Source organism: Anabrus simplex, chromosome 5, assembly GCF_040414725.1.
Source record: "Anabrus simplex isolate iqAnaSimp1 chromosome 5, ASM4041472v1, whole genome shotgun sequence".
Lineage (NCBI taxonomy): Eukaryota > Metazoa > Arthropoda > Insecta > Orthoptera > Tettigoniidae > Anabrus > Anabrus simplex.
In genome coordinates, this window is record NC_090269.1 from 159377016 (window position 1) to 159397573 (window position 20558).

At 42.3% G+C, this 20558-nt stretch overlaps 1 protein-coding gene across 1 annotated transcript in view; it reads right to left on the reverse strand.

Moving 5' to 3' along the window:
• Positions 1-16853, reverse strand: part of LOC137500991 (uncharacterized) — a 69717-nt gene extending 52864 nt beyond the window's left edge. The window contains exon 1 of the mRNA XM_068227795.1: positions 16328-16853. Coding sequence (XP_068083896.1) covers positions 16328-16853 — 526 coding nt within the window. The remainder of the gene's footprint in view (positions 1-16327) is intronic.
• Between the last annotated feature and the right edge of the window lie 3705 nt (positions 16854-20558).

The window sequence follows — 20558 nt, forward strand, 5'->3', positions numbered from 1 at the left end:
GAAGATTCGTGAAATGTTCATCTGGAAAGGCATGGACGGTGAAATCCGTGAACTAGTGAAGGCTTGTAAATCCTGTTTGCTTAGTAAACCAACCATGTCCACCAAGGTAGGCCTTTTGTCTTCTCATCAAGCGTCGCGCCCCATGGAACGCCTGTATATTGATTATGTAGGACCCTTCCCCCAGTCTAAGGGAAATGCTAACAAGTTTATCTTTGTATGCGTAGATGGTTTTACAAGATTTTCCTGGTTATTTCCAACTAAGCTGGCTACCGCTCAGTCCACCATTACTTGCTTAAATTCTATTTTTGCCTCTTTTGGTCCGTGCCAATATATTGTGTCTGATAATGCTAAGGCGTTCACATCAAATATTTTTCGTAAATTCTGTTTTGACTTGTCCATCTCTCATGTAACTACTTCTGCTTATTACCCTCAACCATCTCTGGCTGAACGGGTTAACCGTAATCTCAGGTCCGCGCTTATTGCCTATCATCATGAAGATCATTCCAGGTGGGACACGTCCCAGCATTGGTTAGCTTTTGCTTTGAATTCGGCGGTTCATGAATGACATAAATATACTCCAGCTTCTTTGATGTTCAAGTTCGTTCCCAACACGCCGCTCTCTAACCTCTGGTCTCTGAGTGACATTCTACCCGAGACAATAGATCCGGATAATATTAAAGATCTTTGGAAGAAGGCTAAAGCCAATCTTAAAGTCTCTCATGGAAAGGTTAGGGAAAGATATGATCGTGGACGGAGACCCACCCATTTGAAGGTATGTGACCAGGTGATGGTCAAGAATTTTGTTCCCGCGGGCAAGCTTGCCCCCAGATTTCATGGGACGTGTATCATTCTAGATTTCCTTACGCCGGTCACATTATTATTAAGTAATCCAGCCACCGAGAGGATATTTAGGGTTCACCTGTCGCAGGTGAAACCTGTATAATTTCTGTGCTAACTTGCTTCATATAATCTTGAAAGGATTATGAAGGTTATATTTTTTTTTGAGTTTTCACTTTTAAGGCATTCTGCCCCTTCTATAATATTTTGTTTCATATGTAAGTTTTTGTAAACCTTCCCCGCACGGTTAAACTGCCATCCTATCCTTGCCACGGCCATTACCACGCTCCCGTCTCCTGCTCCACTACACACAGTGGCTCGCATCTGAAATGAATTTCTGCACGCCGCTGTCCCCTCAACATCTCCACAAAGCCTGTGCCCTCAAAAAATGATGATGGTCCAACAATTCTGCCGCCTAGCTTTAATGTTTCAGTGCCCCCGCAGCCGCGCGGCGCCGTGCTGCGACTGGGTTAGAGGAAGGGCCCCCTCTTCCCCAGCGAGGACGACATGTGCACGGCGAGCCGGAGCCCTCCTCCCGGCCAAGGCTGATGTGCGGCGCACGACCTGCTACTGGCCCGCAGCCTGTATATGTTCACCGCGGGCGCGGCGTGCTTCAACACCTCTACTCCTCTCATAGTGCGGACGAGCGGTATCTCAGGGTACTTGAGGGGTCCGAGCGGCCTCCTCTGGACACAAGCTGCAGCGGCCGGTCTGGCCATCCAATTTAATTAACTACATGGACAATTACTATCAGCAATTACTACACCTGAGAATTCAACAACAATATCTGGTGGACTTAGAAAATTTTTCCTCAACTTTAAAACTAAAGTTTTCCTTCTCAATTCAACCTTCTACAAACATTAAGACAGTACTTCCGCTGTTACCTAAAGAAATTTTGAAACTGAATCAAACTAAATTTCAGCCATTTCGATAAATGCTTCTGCAATCAATCTTCATATCCACATCATAACTTGGACCTTGTTTTCAAACAAATTTCATGTGTCACCCCTGGAGGAACCTTTGGGGGGGGGGGAGGTCTGTACCGGGCGGTACACCTCCATGCCGCTTATTTAAAATTTGCGCCAGTTGAAACTCCTCTGCTGGAGGAAGTCTGAACTTTATCTACGGTATTAATTTTCTACTTTCTCAGAAGATGTCACTACCTGGAAATTTTGGAGTTTTTGAACTGTGTCATTTTCGACGTATTTTTGTTTTGCTTGTAGTAAGAAGTGTGAACTTTCTCTTCTAGAGGACACTACTGAAGATCAACAATAGTGCACCCTAGTGCGGAGTGAAAGAACTGTTTTTTTTTGGAGAAAATTTAATTTCAAAAGTTTGTTCTTTGCTAAATTTCTTTCAGTCATTGTTTATGTTGGCAATATTAACCCTTTCTTTCCCCTTGTTTTGAATTTAGCCAATCCCGAATTTCTTAAATTAATTTTCCACCAATGATGTGTTTCTTCTTCATCTTGTGTAGGGGTTTTCTTTAACCACCAATAAAAGATTGTGGGCGGGTGTTTTCCTTCCTAAAACGCCTCGAACTTTCCGCGAGAGTATATAAACTGCTGATTTTAGGGTCTCTGCGCCACTTCTGTTCCATCTTTTCGTGTGTAAAGTACATAGCAGGGGGCGGGAAGCGCCTCTTTCTTCGGCGGCAGTCAACAACCAGGTAATGGCCGATTAATTACTTCTTTTCTTGCTTGCTCAGCAGTTTAACTCTCGGGGCAGGTCCGAAGTTTTTCCATTATGTAACCTTCCTTAAAATGTAAAGAAACTTGTATCTATTCTATCTTTTAAACTACATATTGGGATAGAGAGTGCTTAACCCTCTCGAGCTCCCACTCATATTGTTTTGAGGTGAACTTATTTTCTCAACCTATTCTTCCCTAACATTATGTAAATTTGTTTCTTTCTAAAGTCACCTCTTTAGTATGGGATTAGCCCTTGCATCAGTGGCCTAGAGCCAAATTAGGTTTTGAAACAAATACATTAGGAGTACAGATCGCCTCCTCTCAAATTGTTATTTTAGAGGTCATGTAATTACCCTTTTATCGCTTAATAGACCTCAGTAGGTTGGGTATTTTACCCCTGTGCTCACGTCCTTAGAGGACAGCTTGAAAGTAGAGTTAGGTGTGGCCTTGTGATAGGCTTAAAACTTTGAGAGCGGATCGCTCTTTTGCAATTTGTTTCTGCGTGCCTCTAGGAGGTATTATTGTGTAATTCGGAGCAAGTGCTCCTGGGCATGATTGAGTTTTTCTGCCCCTTTGCTAAACCTTATGTACATGTAAATTCGGGCTAACTGCTCGAGAATTGGAAGTTCGGGGCCCGAAGCCCAAAACCTGTAAATACTACTGTTGCTCTTTGTTGCCTTGCTACTCTGTACCTGCCATTCTTGTTATTTCTGAGTTTGAAAAGAAAATATAACCTTGTTAAATTTTAAATTAATTTTACTTTCGTAGCTTGAGACCTGTTCACCACCCCGCACCTTCTTTCACCTCTAACTACCACAGAAACACGGTAACAATTATTATTATTATTATTATTATTATTATTATTATTATTATTATTATTATTCTTGTTTTCGAATGGGTCTACTATGGACCACGTTAAGCATCATTCATTTACGGTTCTTCCTCTTTCGATCGGCCCAGTACTTCTTCATCCTTTCGGAGTGGGCTTCTTTACGTTCTCGTGACCAGTTGTTGCCGGTCCGTTTTTTGCTACTTTGATCTTGGAATCCCTTAATTTTGTTGATGATTTTTCTGTATTATTATTATTATTATTATTATTATTATTATTATTATTATTATTATTATTATTATTATTATTATTATTGAATTGCCTTTTCCGTTCACACACTATTGTATCAGTGAGCATGTGTCGAAGAGCTCATCGTTGATGAGATATGATACTTCCGTTTCCGGTCCTCTCAGCAAACAGTATGTAGAAAAGCAGAGGCATGTATTCCTTAAGACAATTGAATACAGTCTATATGCAACATTTCTGCTAAAAATTGATTGGTATGTGTGTGTGTGGATGTAGAGTTAAACGCGTTTATAAAAGCTGTGTAAGTTTTATGCTTCCGTAAATGCGGCGTTTTCCGTTGCTTTCTTCACTAGGGTATGGCGTGTATACAATATTAACTGTGATTTTAATAAATTTAATGAGTGTTATGAGTTACGCTTCCATAAATGCAGCCATTAATATCCATATATAAGCACTATCATCGCTTCTTCACTGAGCCATATTACATATCAGTGTGTCAAACTTCTAACATTCCACACTCAGACTCGCAGAATGTCAGTATACATCGCCCTGATGATCGCCCCCTCTCCTGTAGTCCCCACCCGGAGATCCGAATGGGGGACTAGTTTACCGCCGAATATTTTACCCGGGAGGAAGCCATCATCAGTACATCATTGATACAGAGAGAGCTGCATGTCCTCGGGAGTTAGTTACGGCTGTGATTTCACGTTGCTTTCAGCCGTGTAGCAGTATCAACACATCTAAGCCATGTTGAGTAACATTACAAGGCCATATCAGTCAATCATCCAGACTGCCGCCCTTGCAACTTCCGAAAGGGTGCTACCCCTCCTTATATTTAAGTGTTAAGGAAAATTAACCTTTAAACTTTCCAAGTGGATTTGAACTTATTTAAAGAAATTTAATGTATATATGTGAAAGTGATTTACAAATTCATTTCAGATCTTAATAATTTTTACCATACATAACCAACACATCAATGATCAACACTGATGCTATCCAAGCAGATTCAATAAATTCAACGTAAGATAATAATTTTTCCTTCATTTCATTTTCTTTTTTTTTCATTATTCAAACTTGAATAAAATGATTATACTTAAGGTATACTGGAAGTGCTATTTATCAATTTTGGTTAAGGATATTAGGTAGATTTAGAATTAAGGCGTCAAATAGATCATATTCTTCTATAGACAACGATTCGTAGGATGGAGTCGTCCATCATCACTACTGGCAAATAAGGCGTTTATTAAGATGCCGTTCTCTTTTCGGAACTCACGTTAATATATATATTATACCAAGAATGCCTACAGAGTGGCACATTGTATTATTAATTCGTTATTTATTTACGATATGAAAGCTCTAGCATTTGAAGTTAGCATGCGAAGCGAACTTTCGAAACTCAGCTGCTAGCTATGGAAGTGAGAGAGACAGCGCTACGTCACATGCAGAGAACCGACCGGATGACGCAATCGCCACGTGTTGCTAGCTCACACTTCTAGAAGTTACTGGAACAATTTCGATATCTACTAAACGCCGTTAGCTACGAAATAATGAAGTACACCATCGTGAAGCCTATATTTTGAAAGTAAAGTAGCCAAAATTTGAAGAAAATCCACCTGCTGGTTTCCGAGATATTAAGGTGGAAGAGAAACAAATTGTTTTCGCTTGAAGCTTCCGGTATATAAGAGCCTCGCCTGGAGGATTAAAAGCAGTTGCAAACCATAACTCGACCATGTCAGATGGTACTGTTGCCGTGTCGCGTTACGCGAAGTTGTTCGTCGAAGTTGTAAGATTTCTGCCGTGCTGAAAGACCTAGAAAAATGGGGCGTGTAATAAAACGATACTTATATATTTTCTGCTGTGTTGCGGACTTGTATAAATCCGGCGTGTATTAAGTGGAACTCTGTTCTTATTGGTAACTTGTAAAATTGCTGCAGTTTTCCGGACTTGGAAAAATAGTGAGTGTGCTAATTCGAACTCTATAATTATCGGTGACATCTCCGAATTTGATAAAATTTCTGCGTGTGTTTAACATTGAACTGTGACTTCTCATAACTTAGAATATTTAAAGAATTAGGAACTCGGTAATTATCGTAGCCGAGTGGGGAAAGTTTTTTCAAATGTGATTTGTGTTTGAACGATAATAGCAAACAAATGAGTAAACCTTAAGAACATTTATGTCTTTTTTATGAAATAGTAACCTTAGTGAAGGTAAATACCCCTGAAAATGCCCTTAAGATTTGTGTTGGTGATAGTTAGAGATAGTTGAACACATCGTGTGTGTGTGTGTGTGTGTGTGTGTAGGACATGGACTGGACTTACGCTCAACATACCAATAAACTTTAAACTTTATGTTTCGTTTCGAACCCGGTACAACGCGTTTTGAATGCCAAGAACATGTGCCCTCGTGTAAATAGCCTAAATTATATGAACTGTGTCTTCAAAATCTCATATTACTTAAGAAATATGAATATTTAAAAAACTGTATAAACTACGAACTGTGACATGTGTTTCAAAATCACAAACGCTTCAGACTGTGCTTTAGTTCATTTAAAAGCCATAGTTATTTCGAATAGTGATCATTACTTTGAAGTTATATAACGGACTGTGATTCAAAGTGCACATTCTACGTGCAATCATGAATGATGTTTATTCATTAATTTGCGAATGTTCAAATAACCAGACAGTGCTATTTTTTAACACTCACTATATGTTGTCAAATGGACTTTCTCGTGTGTCTACACCATTATACGACACCAGAAATCTTGACCGAGTGTTAATCGTCATATCAGCGCAACACCTGACTCGACGTGGGGCATAGTACGTGGTACGGCGTTGGAAATGGTACGTAGTTCGACGAGGGATGTAATACGTGGTACAGCGAGGGAAATGGAACGTGGTACGATGTTGGAGATGGCACGTTGTTCGACGTGCTGCTGACAACATCGATGGAGTTCCAGTCGCTGTTCGTGGAACTGCAGTCACCAGCTCCAGACTCCTAAGAACTTTCATGTGATATGAGTGCATTTACCATTTTAAACTGGTAAAAGCAAGTGATTACTTTAAAAACTATTTATTGCACTAGACATTGCTGACTTACTAGGTAGGTAGGTAAGGGTTATTATGCCCGAAGGCAGGTCCGAACCTCCGCAGAGGTGTTCCTGAGCCGGAGTTTACGTGCGGTAGGGTGGCCAGTTCCTTTCCGCTCCTCCATTCCCTTACCCCCACCAACAGCGCGTGGCAACCCATCCAACTCCTGGCCACGCCCAACGTTGCTTAACTTCGGAGATCTCACGGGATCCGGTGTTTCAACACGGCTACGGCCGTTGGCAGCTGACTTACTAAAGAGGCACTTAATTATTTTCAAATCATTATTTTAAAGTGATACGTCAACTACGAGTATTTATTTTATTACAAGTGCCAATTGTCCGCCTCTGTGGTGTAGTGGTTAGCGTGATTAGCTGCCACCCCCGGAGGCTCGGGTTCCATTCCCGGCTCTGCCACGAAAATTTGAAAAGTGGTATGAGGGCTGGAACGGGGTCTACTCAGCTTCGGGAGGTCAACTGAGTAGAGGTGGGTTCGATTCCCACCTCAGCCATCCTGGAAGTGGTTTTCCGTGGTTTCCCACTTCTTCTCCAGGCGAATGCCGGGATGGTACCTAACATAAGGCCACGGCCGCTTCCTTCCCTCTTCCTTGCCTATCCCTTCCAATCTTCCCATCCCTCCACAAGGCCCCTGTTCAGCATAGCAGATGAGGCCGCCTGGGCGAGGTACTGGTCATTCTCCCCAGTTGTATCCCCGACCAAGAGTCTGAAGCTCCAGGACACTGCCCTTGAGGCGGTAGAGGTGGGATCCCCCGCTGTGTCCGAGGGAAAAGCCGACCCTGGAGGGTAAACAGATGATGATGATGATGACAAGTGCCAATTGATTTTCCAGTGAAAATTAATTTCGAGTGAAAATTAATTTAATAATTTAAACAGATTTTAGGTGCTTCAAAATAATTTCATTTCAAATTATTCAAATATTCCTGTGAAGTGTACAACTTAAAAAAGACTTTAGGTTTCACATGAGTGTAATTTATGAAAACAATTGTTTATTGCAGAACATTCTAAAGACTTCCGAAACCACGTTTAACTCACGAATTTCATGAAGAAATAAGTTCATTTTTCAACTTCATTTATAGAAAACAACTTTCTGAATTCCAATTTTGGGTTGACTATACATGAAAAATATATTTCCAAATCATTTTTCAGTTTTGAATGCGAGATAAGAAGAAGGTTATTTATGCGCCTATGCCTTTGAATACATTTTCATTTAGCAAAATAACATCTATTATTTCGCTCTGCGAACTCCTTTCTCTGTACTGGCTCCAAAGAATCGATCACTACCTGAGACTTCTCTCATGCTCCTTAGCCCAACAACTTTTCCCGGTACAATATATGTATATAAATATTGAACCCTGAGAGTAAGCTGGCCTGAATTTCTTTTACGTTCCCGCCCTGGACGCAAGAAGCGAGTTTACCAGATTACTACCGTGCGTTTGTCTGATGAAAGTTTACTTCACTGGAGAGCTGACAATTTCACATGTTTGGAGTGTTGACATCGCAGACTATTTGGAGCCTCAGAATTTGGCCATGCAGCGAATATCGTGGTGGTTGTGAATATTGTTTTCATCCGTATCACATGATATCAGACTAGGTTTGAGTTTAATTTTTTTTAGCATACATCACGGTATCTGTTTTAAATTTGAATGAGTGATAGAATGAACTATTCGAAGGTGTTATTTAATTTAGATTTAATACTTTATCGTAGGAAATGGACATTGTTAATATTATTCCAGCTTCGAGTTCATTTTCTGTAAGCCGATTTCACTTATGTTTGAATATTTTAATGAGAATTAGATTTAAATATCCGGATATTGTTTTATATTTTCGATTTCTTCAATGAGTCAATGCGGCAAGATTTTCAGGATTATCTGTTATTAATGTAAGTAATTTCAAGATATTTTCGCCATTCACGTTATTCAATGTGATTGATTGACAATATTTATTGCTAAATTTCATTTGTTTTTTCTATGACTTTTCAGTCACCGAGATTATCTTGATTTAATTCAATAAATTTTTAATTAGCGCATTTTGCTCCTCATTTGAAGTAGTAATGCTCTCCTCTGAACCCTGTAGATCGGTCGACCAAGTAACAAGAGAGAATCCGACGCGCCATAAGATCTATGAATCAATGTTTTTCTACCGAAGCAACTGTGGCACACGACCGACGATGGAACGATAGTTTATAAAAATAATAATGTTATTTGCTTTACGTCCCACTAACAACTTTTTTAGGTCTTCGGAGACGCCGAGGTGCCAGAATTTAGTCTCGCAGGAGTTATTTAACGTGCCAGTAAATTTACCGACACGGGGCTGTCATATTTGAGCACCTTCAAATACCACCGGACACAGCCAGGATCGAACCTGCCAAGTTGGGGTTAGACGGCCAGCGCTTTAACCGTCTGAGCCACTCAGCCCGGCGAACGATAGTTTAAAGGATTCGGTATCATATACTTATTTGTGTGCTGTAATGTTATTCACTATTCTAGTAGGGAGTAGTGAGCATAGCATTTTACATTTTTGTTCTTATTGAAGAAAAATCACATATATTTTGCTGTTTTTATCCTTTTTTGTTGATGGAAATCCAGAGATATCGCTGATTGTAGTTTATATACTACTCCTAAATTATGTATATTTCCGCTATAAAATCCAGTTCGAAGCGGGTCAGGAATGGAATACATGATGACCCCATCTAGCGGTGAAAGTAAGAACTGTGCCGGCTGCCGAAACCTTTCGCATTTCTCTGGGACAATGATTAATGACTGACAGATGAAATGAAGTTATATTGGAGAATGAAATTAAATATTACAGGGAAAACTAGATTATCCAGAGAAAAACCTGTCCCGCCTCCGCTTTGTCCAGCACAAATCTCACAGGGTGTGACCGGGATTTGAACCACGAAACCGAGCCATAAGAGGCCGCCTGAGCCACGGAGGGTCATTATTTTTTCTCTGTAAGGACAGGAAATAAAAGAAAAATAGGACCATTAAAGTTATTCAAGTTGGGAAGTTTTGATATGAACGCACGGTGTATTGAATGAGAAACAATGATCAGAAATGCAACAGACCTGCACTGCTAATGTTATCGTCAGCACAGTGGGTCATAGTGGGGGTACATCTTTTACTGCTAGACATGATTGCGCTTTAGATCTTCCTTCTTAGACCTGCTTTTCATTAGATTCCATAATTTTAAACTCTTCCTCTTTTAGACCTTTCGTCTTTAGACGAAGTCCGGCTCCATCGCTAAATGGTTAGCGTGCTGGCCTTTGGTCACAGGGGTCCCGGGTTCGATTCCCGGCAGGATCCGGAATTTTAACCATCATTGGTTAATTTCACTGGCACTGGGGCTGGGTGTATGTGTCGTCTTCATCATCATTTCATTCTCATCACGACGCGCAGGTCACCAACGGATGTCAAATCGAAAGACCTGCACCTGGCGAGCCGAACATGTCCTCGGACACTCCCGGCACTAAAAGCCATACGCCATTTCATTTTAGACGAACACAAACGGTGTGGTTAAAACTTCGTGGTTTCTTGGCTAAATGATCAGCTTGGACGACACCTCGACTCCCCGCCGGGGATTCTTCTGGCTCGGGAAATTATGTTTGTGCTTGTCCAAATGCTGCACACAATACGCCACACACAGTAAAGGGAAAACACCACAACTGGCTCTATGTTTATTACCGAACATGTGTTTTGAACTCTCAGCACTCCGCGTGATTCATCGCACCAACTACGACAGTGTTACTTTTAACTTCTCGGTCAGCCACAGTTGTATTGGAACCGCACACGAACACACTGTATTGGACTAAATAAATGAGTGGTGACCGCAATATTTTAAATTACTGTTGCCGTGTTAGGTGAGTAGGAAGTTATTTTAATGCGATATATTGGGCCCCTAATATCACCAAAATACAAGTCGGTATTTCATTATCACAACTACAAATTGTGATAGCAGTGTTACACGAAAAGAGAGTTTTTCAAGAGTCAGTGCTCGTGAGTACAGAGAAAACATGTTCCTTGAACTTCTCCTATAGCACGGAACAAACTAGAACTCATTACTTTCACGTCTCGCTGCCGATAAATTTACGAATGATTTACTTCACTATGACGCCTCGGAATCTGCATCACTCGTTCGCAATGCTAGTCATCAGGTGTTTAAAGAAAGAGGCTGCTTAAAATTATATAGAAGAAAAGAATTAATTATAGTTCTTACAAATTCCATGCATTCTACCATTGTTGAAGTCCTTAGAATCAGCACATACAAGTTCACGGAATCTCTGGCCATTGCGTCTCACAGAAGGATAAATATTGTGAGGATTAGTTAGTTTTAAGAGCACGGAATAACTTTATTTATTTATTTATTTATTTATTTATTTATTTATTTATTTATTTACTTATTTATTTATTTATTTATTTATTTATCATATGCCTTTTACTGTCGAGAGTGTCCGAGGAAGTCTTCAGCCCCTCTGGTGCAGGTACTTATATTTGACTCCCATAGGCGTCCTGCGCGTCTGAATGTGGGATGATAATGAGGTAGGGAGACAGTAAAATCCGGTATAAGCACGTGGCCTCCTCCTGACGAATAACACCAAAGGTCTTCTCAAAGCTTTACGACGCCTCCCAACGGATGAATCACCATCAACAATGTCATATGCCCTCACTCGATATGAATACTACGAATTTAATCTAGGTTTTTGGCATGTACTCTAGTGATTATGTTTGTCTTCTCTTCTAAGTAAACAACAGTAGAATGATAATATTGCAGATAGTGTTATATTCTATTGAATACTTGGATACTTCCTTCTCGATACGTGATATACTAACGTTCTTCAGAGAGAGTCCCCACAAGAATTATGACAAGGTATGACAGAGTAATTCGTCACAATTCTCTTCCTATCCATTATTTTCCTCAAGACTGGTCACACCTCAAAGTCACATATGGATACGTAGTCCATCAGAACAATCTTCGTCGTGTTCATGCTAACGTGTAAAGGAAAATGAACCTTAAGTACATTATAAGCCATGACATTCTCAGAGTGCGCTACGGTAAGGTTAATTTTGCTTTAGACGAAAGCTTACGAAAATGAACAAAACGAAAATTGTTCTCATGGACTACATATATGACTGGGAGGCGTGACCAGTTTAAAAAAAAAATGGATAGGAAGAGCATTGGGAGACATGACCGTTTGCGCGAACAGACACCAATTATTATTTACTATACAATAGTTTGATCCAATTTCTTACTTTTAATTAAAATGTTAATTAATAGACTATATCTGTCTGTGACACCACCTCTCCTACACTTCCGGTCAACATTCTAATCGTGATTTGAACCGGCTAACCATGGTGTCAGTGCATATAAACTTCAACGCCTGAACGATTATAGCCACCAGGCGGCCTACAAATTTCATTATCGCTGTAAGAAAAACATATGAGGATGTTATTTACACTGACTGACAGAGCAAATGCAACACCAAGAAGGAGTGATTCGAAAGGGATGAAAGTTGGGGGAAAAACATAGACGGCACGGACGAATAATTGATGTTTATTTCAAACCGATATGCAGGTTACACAATGCGCACGGCATCGACTCAGTAGGATGTAGGACCTCCGCGAGCGGCGATGCACGCAGAAACACGTCGAGGTACAGAGTCAATAAGAGTGCGGATGGTGTCCTGAGGGATGATTCTCCATTCTCTGTCAACCATTTGCCACAGTTGGTCGTCCGTACGAGGCTGGGGCAGAGTTAGCAAACGACGTCCAATGAGATCCCACACGTGTTCGATTGGTGAGAGATCTGGAGAGTACGCTGGCCACGGAAGCATCTGTACACCTCGTAGAGCCTGTTGGGAGATGCGAGCAGTGTGTGGGCGGGCATTATCCTGCTGAAACAGAGCATTGGGCAGCCCCTGAAGGTACGGGAGTGCCACCGGCCGCAGCACATGCTGCACGTAGCGGTGGGCATTTAACGTGCCTTGAATACGCACTAGAGGTGACGTGGAATCATACGCAATAGCGCCCCAAACCATGATGCCGCGTTGTCTAGCGGTAGGGCGCTCCACAGTTACTGCCGGATTTGACCTTTCTCCACGCCGACGCCACACTCGTCTGCGGTGACTATCACTGACAGAACAGAAGCGTGACTCATCGGAGAACACGACGTTCCGCCATTCCCTCATCCAAGTCGCTCTAGCCCGGCACCATGCCAGGCGTGCACGTCTATGCTGTGGAGTCAATGGTAGACTTCTGAGCGGACGCCGGGAGTGCAGGCCTCCTTCAACCAATGGACGGGAAATTGTTCTGGTCGATATTGTAACAGCCAGGGTGTCTTGCACATGCTGAAGAATGGCGGTTGACGTGGCGTGCGGGGCTGCCACCGCTTGGCGGCGGATGCGCCGATCCTCGCGTGCTGACGTCACTCGGTCTGCGCCTGGACCCTACGCACGTGCCATATGTCCCTGCGCCAACCATCTTCGCCACAGGCGCTGCACCGTGGACACATCCCTATGGGTATCGGCTGCGATTTGACGAAGCGACCAACCTGCCCTTCTCAGCCCGATCACCATACCCCTCGTAAAGTCGTCTGTCTGCTGGAAATGCCTCCGTTGACGGCGGCCTGGCATTCTTAGCTATACACGTGTCCTGTGGCACACGACAACACGTTCTACAATGACTGTCGGCTGAGAAATCACGGTACGAAGTGGGCCATTCGCCAACGCCGTGTCCCATTTATCGTTCGCTACGTGCGCAGCACAGCGGCGCATTTCACATCATGAGCATACCTCAGTGACGTCAGTCTACCCTGCAATTGGCATAATGTTCTGACCACTCCTTCTTGGTGTTGCATTTGCTCTGTCAGTCAGTGTATTTTGTGTTTTGATTTTTTATTTCATTCTTTGAAGTTTTTAGAATCATACACTGCGTATTTTCATTTATTGTGGTTTTTAGTTACTTTATTCTTTTAAAGTAACTGTTAAAACGTCAATGAATGAATCAATCAATCAATCCATCAATCAATCAATGACCCAGGTGTCAGATTCTCTATTGTTTGTCTTTCCACAAATGATATCAAACAAGCTGGAAATTTACCAAATATTTCCCTCGGAAAATTATACCGGTCACTAATTTTTCTTCCAGATTTGTCGTCTTGAATTGTAACTTTATCTTCATATTACGTTCCAACGTACCGTCTAGCCGACCTCGCAACTCTTCCCAGCCCAAAATTTGTAACAATACTAGTTATCGGAAATCAAACATTGAGCTGCTTTAATTTTTATCTCTTCCAGTTTTGAACTTCAGGGATAAAATAACTTTCCATGTTGGAATGGTATTTAGCTTATGAGCTGCGGTGGTGTAGTGGTTTCTGATTGGTCTGTCACAACTCCAAATGTAGACGAGATCAGATTCACGGGCTGATTTCCATAGCACCTCCCTGTAGGGTTAGTTGTTGGCAGTGATGTATCCCGGCAAAACGTAGGAAGAAAAACCTGTTTGTAAATAATATTCTAAGTCATTATTTCATTGCCAATTGCACTGTGAGGCCAACGTTAAAATAGGTACATCCAGTTTTATATTGAACGCCTCCTCTGAAGCTCCCCTCCCTAATTTATTTGGAAAAATATGACTAGCGTTCTATTTTCCCTTATCCTACCTTAAATACCATGTTTTGTAGGATTCACTGATCCATTCGCAGTGCTCTCCACGTCAGAGAGATACTTTCTTGGTATCTTGAAGAAACACAGTAAGGTTGGTAAAGTGCGCTTGTACTAATTATGGACAAATAATAATTATTTATTATAAATGCTTGGTAGACGTCATCTGTATTCCTAGTTGTCCTTCCCCCTTTGTGTTTCTCCCTCTCCTTTCCAAACGCAGACCTCGTGGCTGACTCCGACAGGCAAGGTACTCTCACCCTGAATGGATTGCTAATGTGCCGGGCGTGTGAAAGCTACGATTGTCGGTATGGAAGTGGGTGAGGTGGATGTGGCTACTGGACCAGAACATGTGGTTACTAGGTTATTTTGTTTTTGTGTGCAGAGTGGTGTTGGTGGTAGTGATTATTGTTTTAACAGGAAGCCATCATCTTCCAACACTAACCAGAGAGACAAATTACAAGTAGTAGCATCGACCAAAGAAAGACAAGGGCCACGTAGGACGTGTAAATGAAAGACAAACCTAATACCGTCGGGGTCGGGAAAAAATAATAGTTGACCAAGGGAGGTTGAATAGGATAGATGAAAGTGAGGAGCCTGGCACAAGAAGCGATATGTGTTAGGTTATTCTTACCCACGATGAGCTATGGAGAGATTTGCTGTTACGTTGGTAAGAAATGTTATTGTAAAGTTCGTGTTGCATATGTTGTTGTTGTTTTTGTTTGAGTCCACAGACTGGTTTGATGCAGCTGTCCATGCCACCCTGTTCTGTGCTAAATTTATCACCTCTACGTAACTACTGCATCTGCTCAATCTGTTTGTCATATTCATACCTCTACCGTTCTTACCGCCTACACTTCCCTCAAACACTAACTGAACAAGTTCTGTGTTCTAACATTCTACCTCTTCTTCTCGTCCAATTTCGGCCCGTACGGACTGCAAATGCTTATACGGATTGAATTTACAAATGGTTACGAGATTTTGATTAAGAATAATATATTATTATTTTATTCTTTCCTTTCCACATGCATCCCTCTTAGCACCAAGTCAACAGACATTCTACTGCTTTGGTGTCTAGAAACAAAGTATCACGTTGATACTGAAACAGAAATACGTTGTTATCTCACAAGAACCATCGCACTTTAAGAATCAGGGTATGAAAAACTTCGTACTCGTATATTTTCTCCGACACACGGAATAAAGTAGAATCATGGATGTTTCTGACATTAGAAGACGTGAGGGAGAGTTTGGTTAGCCAAAGAGGAGATCAAGACTACCGATAAATGGCACAAAATAGACATTCTAGGCCTCGTATATAAAACTAATCTATTATTATTATTATTATTATTATTATTATTATTATTATTATTATTATTATTATTGTACCGGGGGAATTCTAGAGCTGTTCTCTTCGATGTCCATCTCTGCTAAATACTTTGAACTTGAAATATTGTAACAGTTTTTTCTTTCATGGATAGATGGCTCTGCCATCGACATATAAGAGAGCCTCAATCAATCAATCAATCAATCAATCAATCAATCAATCAATCAATCAATCAATCAATCAATCAATCAATCAATCAATCAATCAATCAATCAATCAATCAATCAATCAAAGCGGTTATCTCATTCCCGTTCCTCATGCGAGGAAGGGCGGGCCATCAGCTCAACTAAGGAGCTCTTCGGCTACAGAGAGGAAGAAAAACAGAGAAAAAATGGAAATGCAGTGCGTATGTGTCGTACATACCAGAGAAAGAGATTGTGTAGTAAACTGGCGTAAGGAGACCGGGCCAACAAGTTGGACCCCAGGGGAGACCCGCAAGGCACCCCGCACAAGCAAACCCCCGCGAACACCGGAGGGGAAAGGAGATGATAACTTTATTTATTGTTGGAGCAAAGCATCTCGGGCGCGCATTTCGCAAAATACAATGTTACATAGCGCTACAGAGAGTTACATTACACATACTGAGCTGGAGAAATAAGGGGGTGCGGAAGAAGTTGGAGGCAGGAGGAGGGTAGTGTTGTGAGAGAAGGTGGGACAGGGTTAAGGTCATGTTGGTGACGGAAGTAGCGAGTAAACGGAGAAGGTCCAAGATCGGGAGGGGTGGTAGAAAAAGTATGGGTGGGGGAGCGGGGACGGTGAGGGGCGGCGGGGGTGGGGTGGGTGGCGGGACCGTTGGTGGGCGAGGAGAAGTGTGGGGCGAAGAAGAACGGACATGGCGGGGCGGGGAGCGGGAAAGTTCCACGCGATAAGTTCTTCCGCGAAAACGGACGCCGGTGGTGATCAGCTGGTCAACGTCGGCTGGAGATGGGAGCTGAAGACGGACCATGAACGTGGGGCCTTGGTCGTTGAAGATCCGAAAGGCTCGACGGGTCGCAACACCAGCCAGTTGAAGTTCGGTCTGGATATCCTGTTCCGTGATGGCCGGGTCGATGCCTCGGACTACGCAGCTCAGAGATGGGTGAAGAGGCGGTGCTGCCGCATCGGGCATGGATCTACGGCGCGTAGCTGGAGCCGCACAGGTGGTAACCGAAACGTCGACAGAGGGAAGCAATGGACTCGGGAGAGAGGCAGGTAAGGAGATGGGGGAGTAGACATGATAGGAGAAGAGTGGCTAGTCGTGGTAAGTACTGGCGAAGTAGTCAAGGGAGTAGAGGCAGAAGTAGTGAAGGTGGGTGTGGTAATGGTAAACGTAATGGAGGCTGGGGTTGGTGACGTCGTCGGGCGAGATGAACGTGGTTGAACTGTGAGAGGAGGGTCTATAAGGGATCGCAGGTCACGGATGAGATAATCGGGAGTAGGAATCACCTCGTGCCGTCGACCAGCGATGATGGCGCCATCTGCGATGAAGTTCTCCACTTGGGCTTGTTCCCGGAAGAAGGCGAGGACGTCCGGTGAGGTCTGTCCAGTAGATCTGTCCTGAAGCCGGGCTACTTCCCAGATTGAGTGGCCGTGTCCATCAATTTCATTACAAATGAACCAGTCGGAGAAGGACGTGTCCACGTTTTTGATGAGACAGGTGTACATGGTGGGGATAGGCGACAGCCAACTAGGCGTCTGCCCGTTTGATTATTCTTGGGCCGACTGAGCAGAGAAGAGCGCCACCCAGCCGAAAAAATAGCGTGGACATGTGAAAGAGTTGTCACCGAAGCCCTGTTCGTAGTGTGACCGTGTATGAGAGCCTCTTGAGCATAAAACCCTAAATAATCCTGTATCTTTATATTTGTAAAGGTGATAGCATGCCGTTGTTTATTATTTTTAGTTCCAAAGTTGCACATACTTCCTCTACCACCTCCTCTAATTTCTCCAGCCTGTCTTAATCTCAAACGTAATATTTCAAACCAATCCGGCCCTCTCTTTTGGTTAATGTAAACTGTCCAATCCAATCCTTGGATTGTAAACATCTAGATCTTTCCGGCTCTCTCTATATATAAGCTGAGGCATTTTCACCCTCAGTGTCTTGCATTGCTGTTGTTATTGTGTGTGCCCGTCGTGAAAGAGAGGGATTTTCCCTCGAGGAATCGCTGGGAGGCGAGGTTACGGCCTGAAAAACGTTTCAGCTGATAAGGTATGGCGGAATAAAACTTATCTGACTGCACTTATCTGCGTGTGAAGTGTAGGGAAGATTTTCTCAGTTTCCATTTAAAATTTAACCGTTAGGGCTTTGTTTTCTCGTCCAATATAGGGTAGCCTCCAACTTAAATAATTATTTCCGTTATGGCAAATTGGTTTAATTAAGAGGGAGCACGAGTGGTTACCCTCGTAATCCTCCCATTCAAATAAAATTGGGTGACTAAGTTTTTGTAACTCTGAAATTGAACTTACGTTTTTCAGCTTTAAATGTTTTTCCCAGTTAGTCACCATGTAGTATGGGATTAGCTTCTGCTTCACCGGGTCATCAGCGCACTTAGGGTTCTAATCTTTCCATTTTTCGAGCGACTGGTGTCCGCTTCCTTTCTAAATTGTTATCAGCCCATCTTAAAGATTTCCTTTTCTAAATTTGTTTTGCTGTGGCCGATTAGTATATTCCTTTGACTTCTGTTTCTCGAAGGTAAACTTAGTAATTAAGTAAGTAAGGTAGATCTGTGAATTTGTTATCAATAATGTAAATCGAAAGACTGCATCAATAGGCCATTGTGGGCCGTATATTGTTTTGTGAAATGGGTTGTGACTCAAGTTTGGAAGGTCTCTTCCTGTATTTGAATTGAAGACAAAGTATGGTCATGTTCATGTAAAAGGGAGCTCAATAATTGTACATGTTAGAGGCTCATGTTGTACCGTAGAGCTCGTATTTTGTTACCTGGAGCTGATAAGCTCCCGTGTGTCTGCTCTTCTAAATGTTGTTAAATTGTGGTTATGAAATTGAAAAATTTGTAGAAAAGAAAGATGAAATTTGTGGGATTTTGCTAGTTTAACTTATATACTTATACACGTTGAATATTGCTCGTCTGCTCATTCAACCCATGCGCTTCATATTCCTCAATGAGTCGCGGAAGCACGGTAACAATTATTATTATTATTATTATTATTATTATTATTATTATTATTATTATTATTATTATTATTATTATTATTATTATTATTATTATTATTATATTTATCGATACGGCCACCTGTGGGCCACGTTTATGCAATCTTCCTTCTATCACGCAGACTGATACCCTTCTCTTTACACTCTCGCCAAAGATACTTGAGTCTTTGACTTCTTGCTCGTTCTTCCACCAAGATGTTCCGTGGCTTCACATGTTGCTCTTCACACGCATCCCTCATTCCCGCAAACTTCTTCCTAACTGATGACCTTTCTTTTATATCCTCCTCCTTGATACCTATCTCTACCAAGGCATTGTGCACCTTTGTAAGCCATCTCGGTTGTTTTCTCCACTTTTCCTGCAGAAAAAGTATCCTGTTGGCCAATCTCTCAGAGTTCATTCTTTTGATATGCCCATAAAACGTCAGTCTCCTTTTCCTCCTCACAGTCGTGATTCTTTCTACTATCTTATAGAGCTCCAAATTCGATCTTAACCGAAATGTGTTTGGGTCACTCATCGACTTTCTTGGGCCTAAGATTTTTCGTAAGAATCTTCTTTCTTTTTTTCAAGGACTGGGTCAGCCATCCTCGTCAAGGTTTCTGCTTCATAAAGGCACTCTGTCCTAAACACTGTGCAGTAATGTTTTAACTTGGCCTGAATTGAGAGAGACTTGGACTTATAGGTGTCATGACATAGTCTGAATGCCAACTCCATCCTTCTCACCCTCTCCTTTAATCCCTCCTTTTCATCTCGATTGGGCGTGAGTATTATTATTATTATTATTATTATTATTATTATTATTATTATTATTAATATTGAGGTTATCTATATACACTGAGTGGCCAAAAAGTCATAGGGAGACACTGAATGCGATGCTAATAAGGAGTTGCTACTCCGCGAGCCCTCAAAACGGAAGCAATACGACTAGGCATCGACTATACACGGAGTTGGAATCGTTGTGGAGAGATCTGAACACACGCATCTTGCACTGCTACCAACAGTTGACCTTCAGTAGTTGGTGCGATGTTCATCGAGCGTACACCAAGCTGGATAGCTGGATGCTCGATTGGATTAAAATCCAGGGATCTTGACGGCCAATCCATCGTCGTAACTTCATTGGAATGCTCCAAAAACCACCTGCGTGCCGTCACAGAGCAGTGACATGGTGCACTGTAGTGTTGAAACATGCCACCTCCATCAAAGTACTCTAGGGCCAGAAAGGAATGCAGATGGTTTGAAAGAATTTCCACATAACGTGGACCTGTCAGTGATCCCTGTACGCGGAAAATGGGTCTTAACTGCGACCTTGAGAACGTAACCCAGACCGGAACTGAGCCACGTTCAGGCTGGACACAACCCTGTTGAATGCAGGATCCATAGCTTTATGGGACACACGGCAGACTCTCACGGGCCCATCAGCTCGATGCAACTGGAACCACGATTCATCGGACCATACAACACGCCACCACTGTTCCGTGGTCCATTGCCGATGTACGCGGGCTTATGAACTTCGTTCAGCACTGTGTCCAGGTGTCAGTTTGTCGACGGAAGATCCTGCGGTGCAGTTGCCTCCCAACAGTCCTAGTAGGAATGGGTTCCTGACTACCAACATTCAACTAGAGTGGCTGGTGATCTTTCTTATAGTAGCCCGTCGAGGAGGTGATATG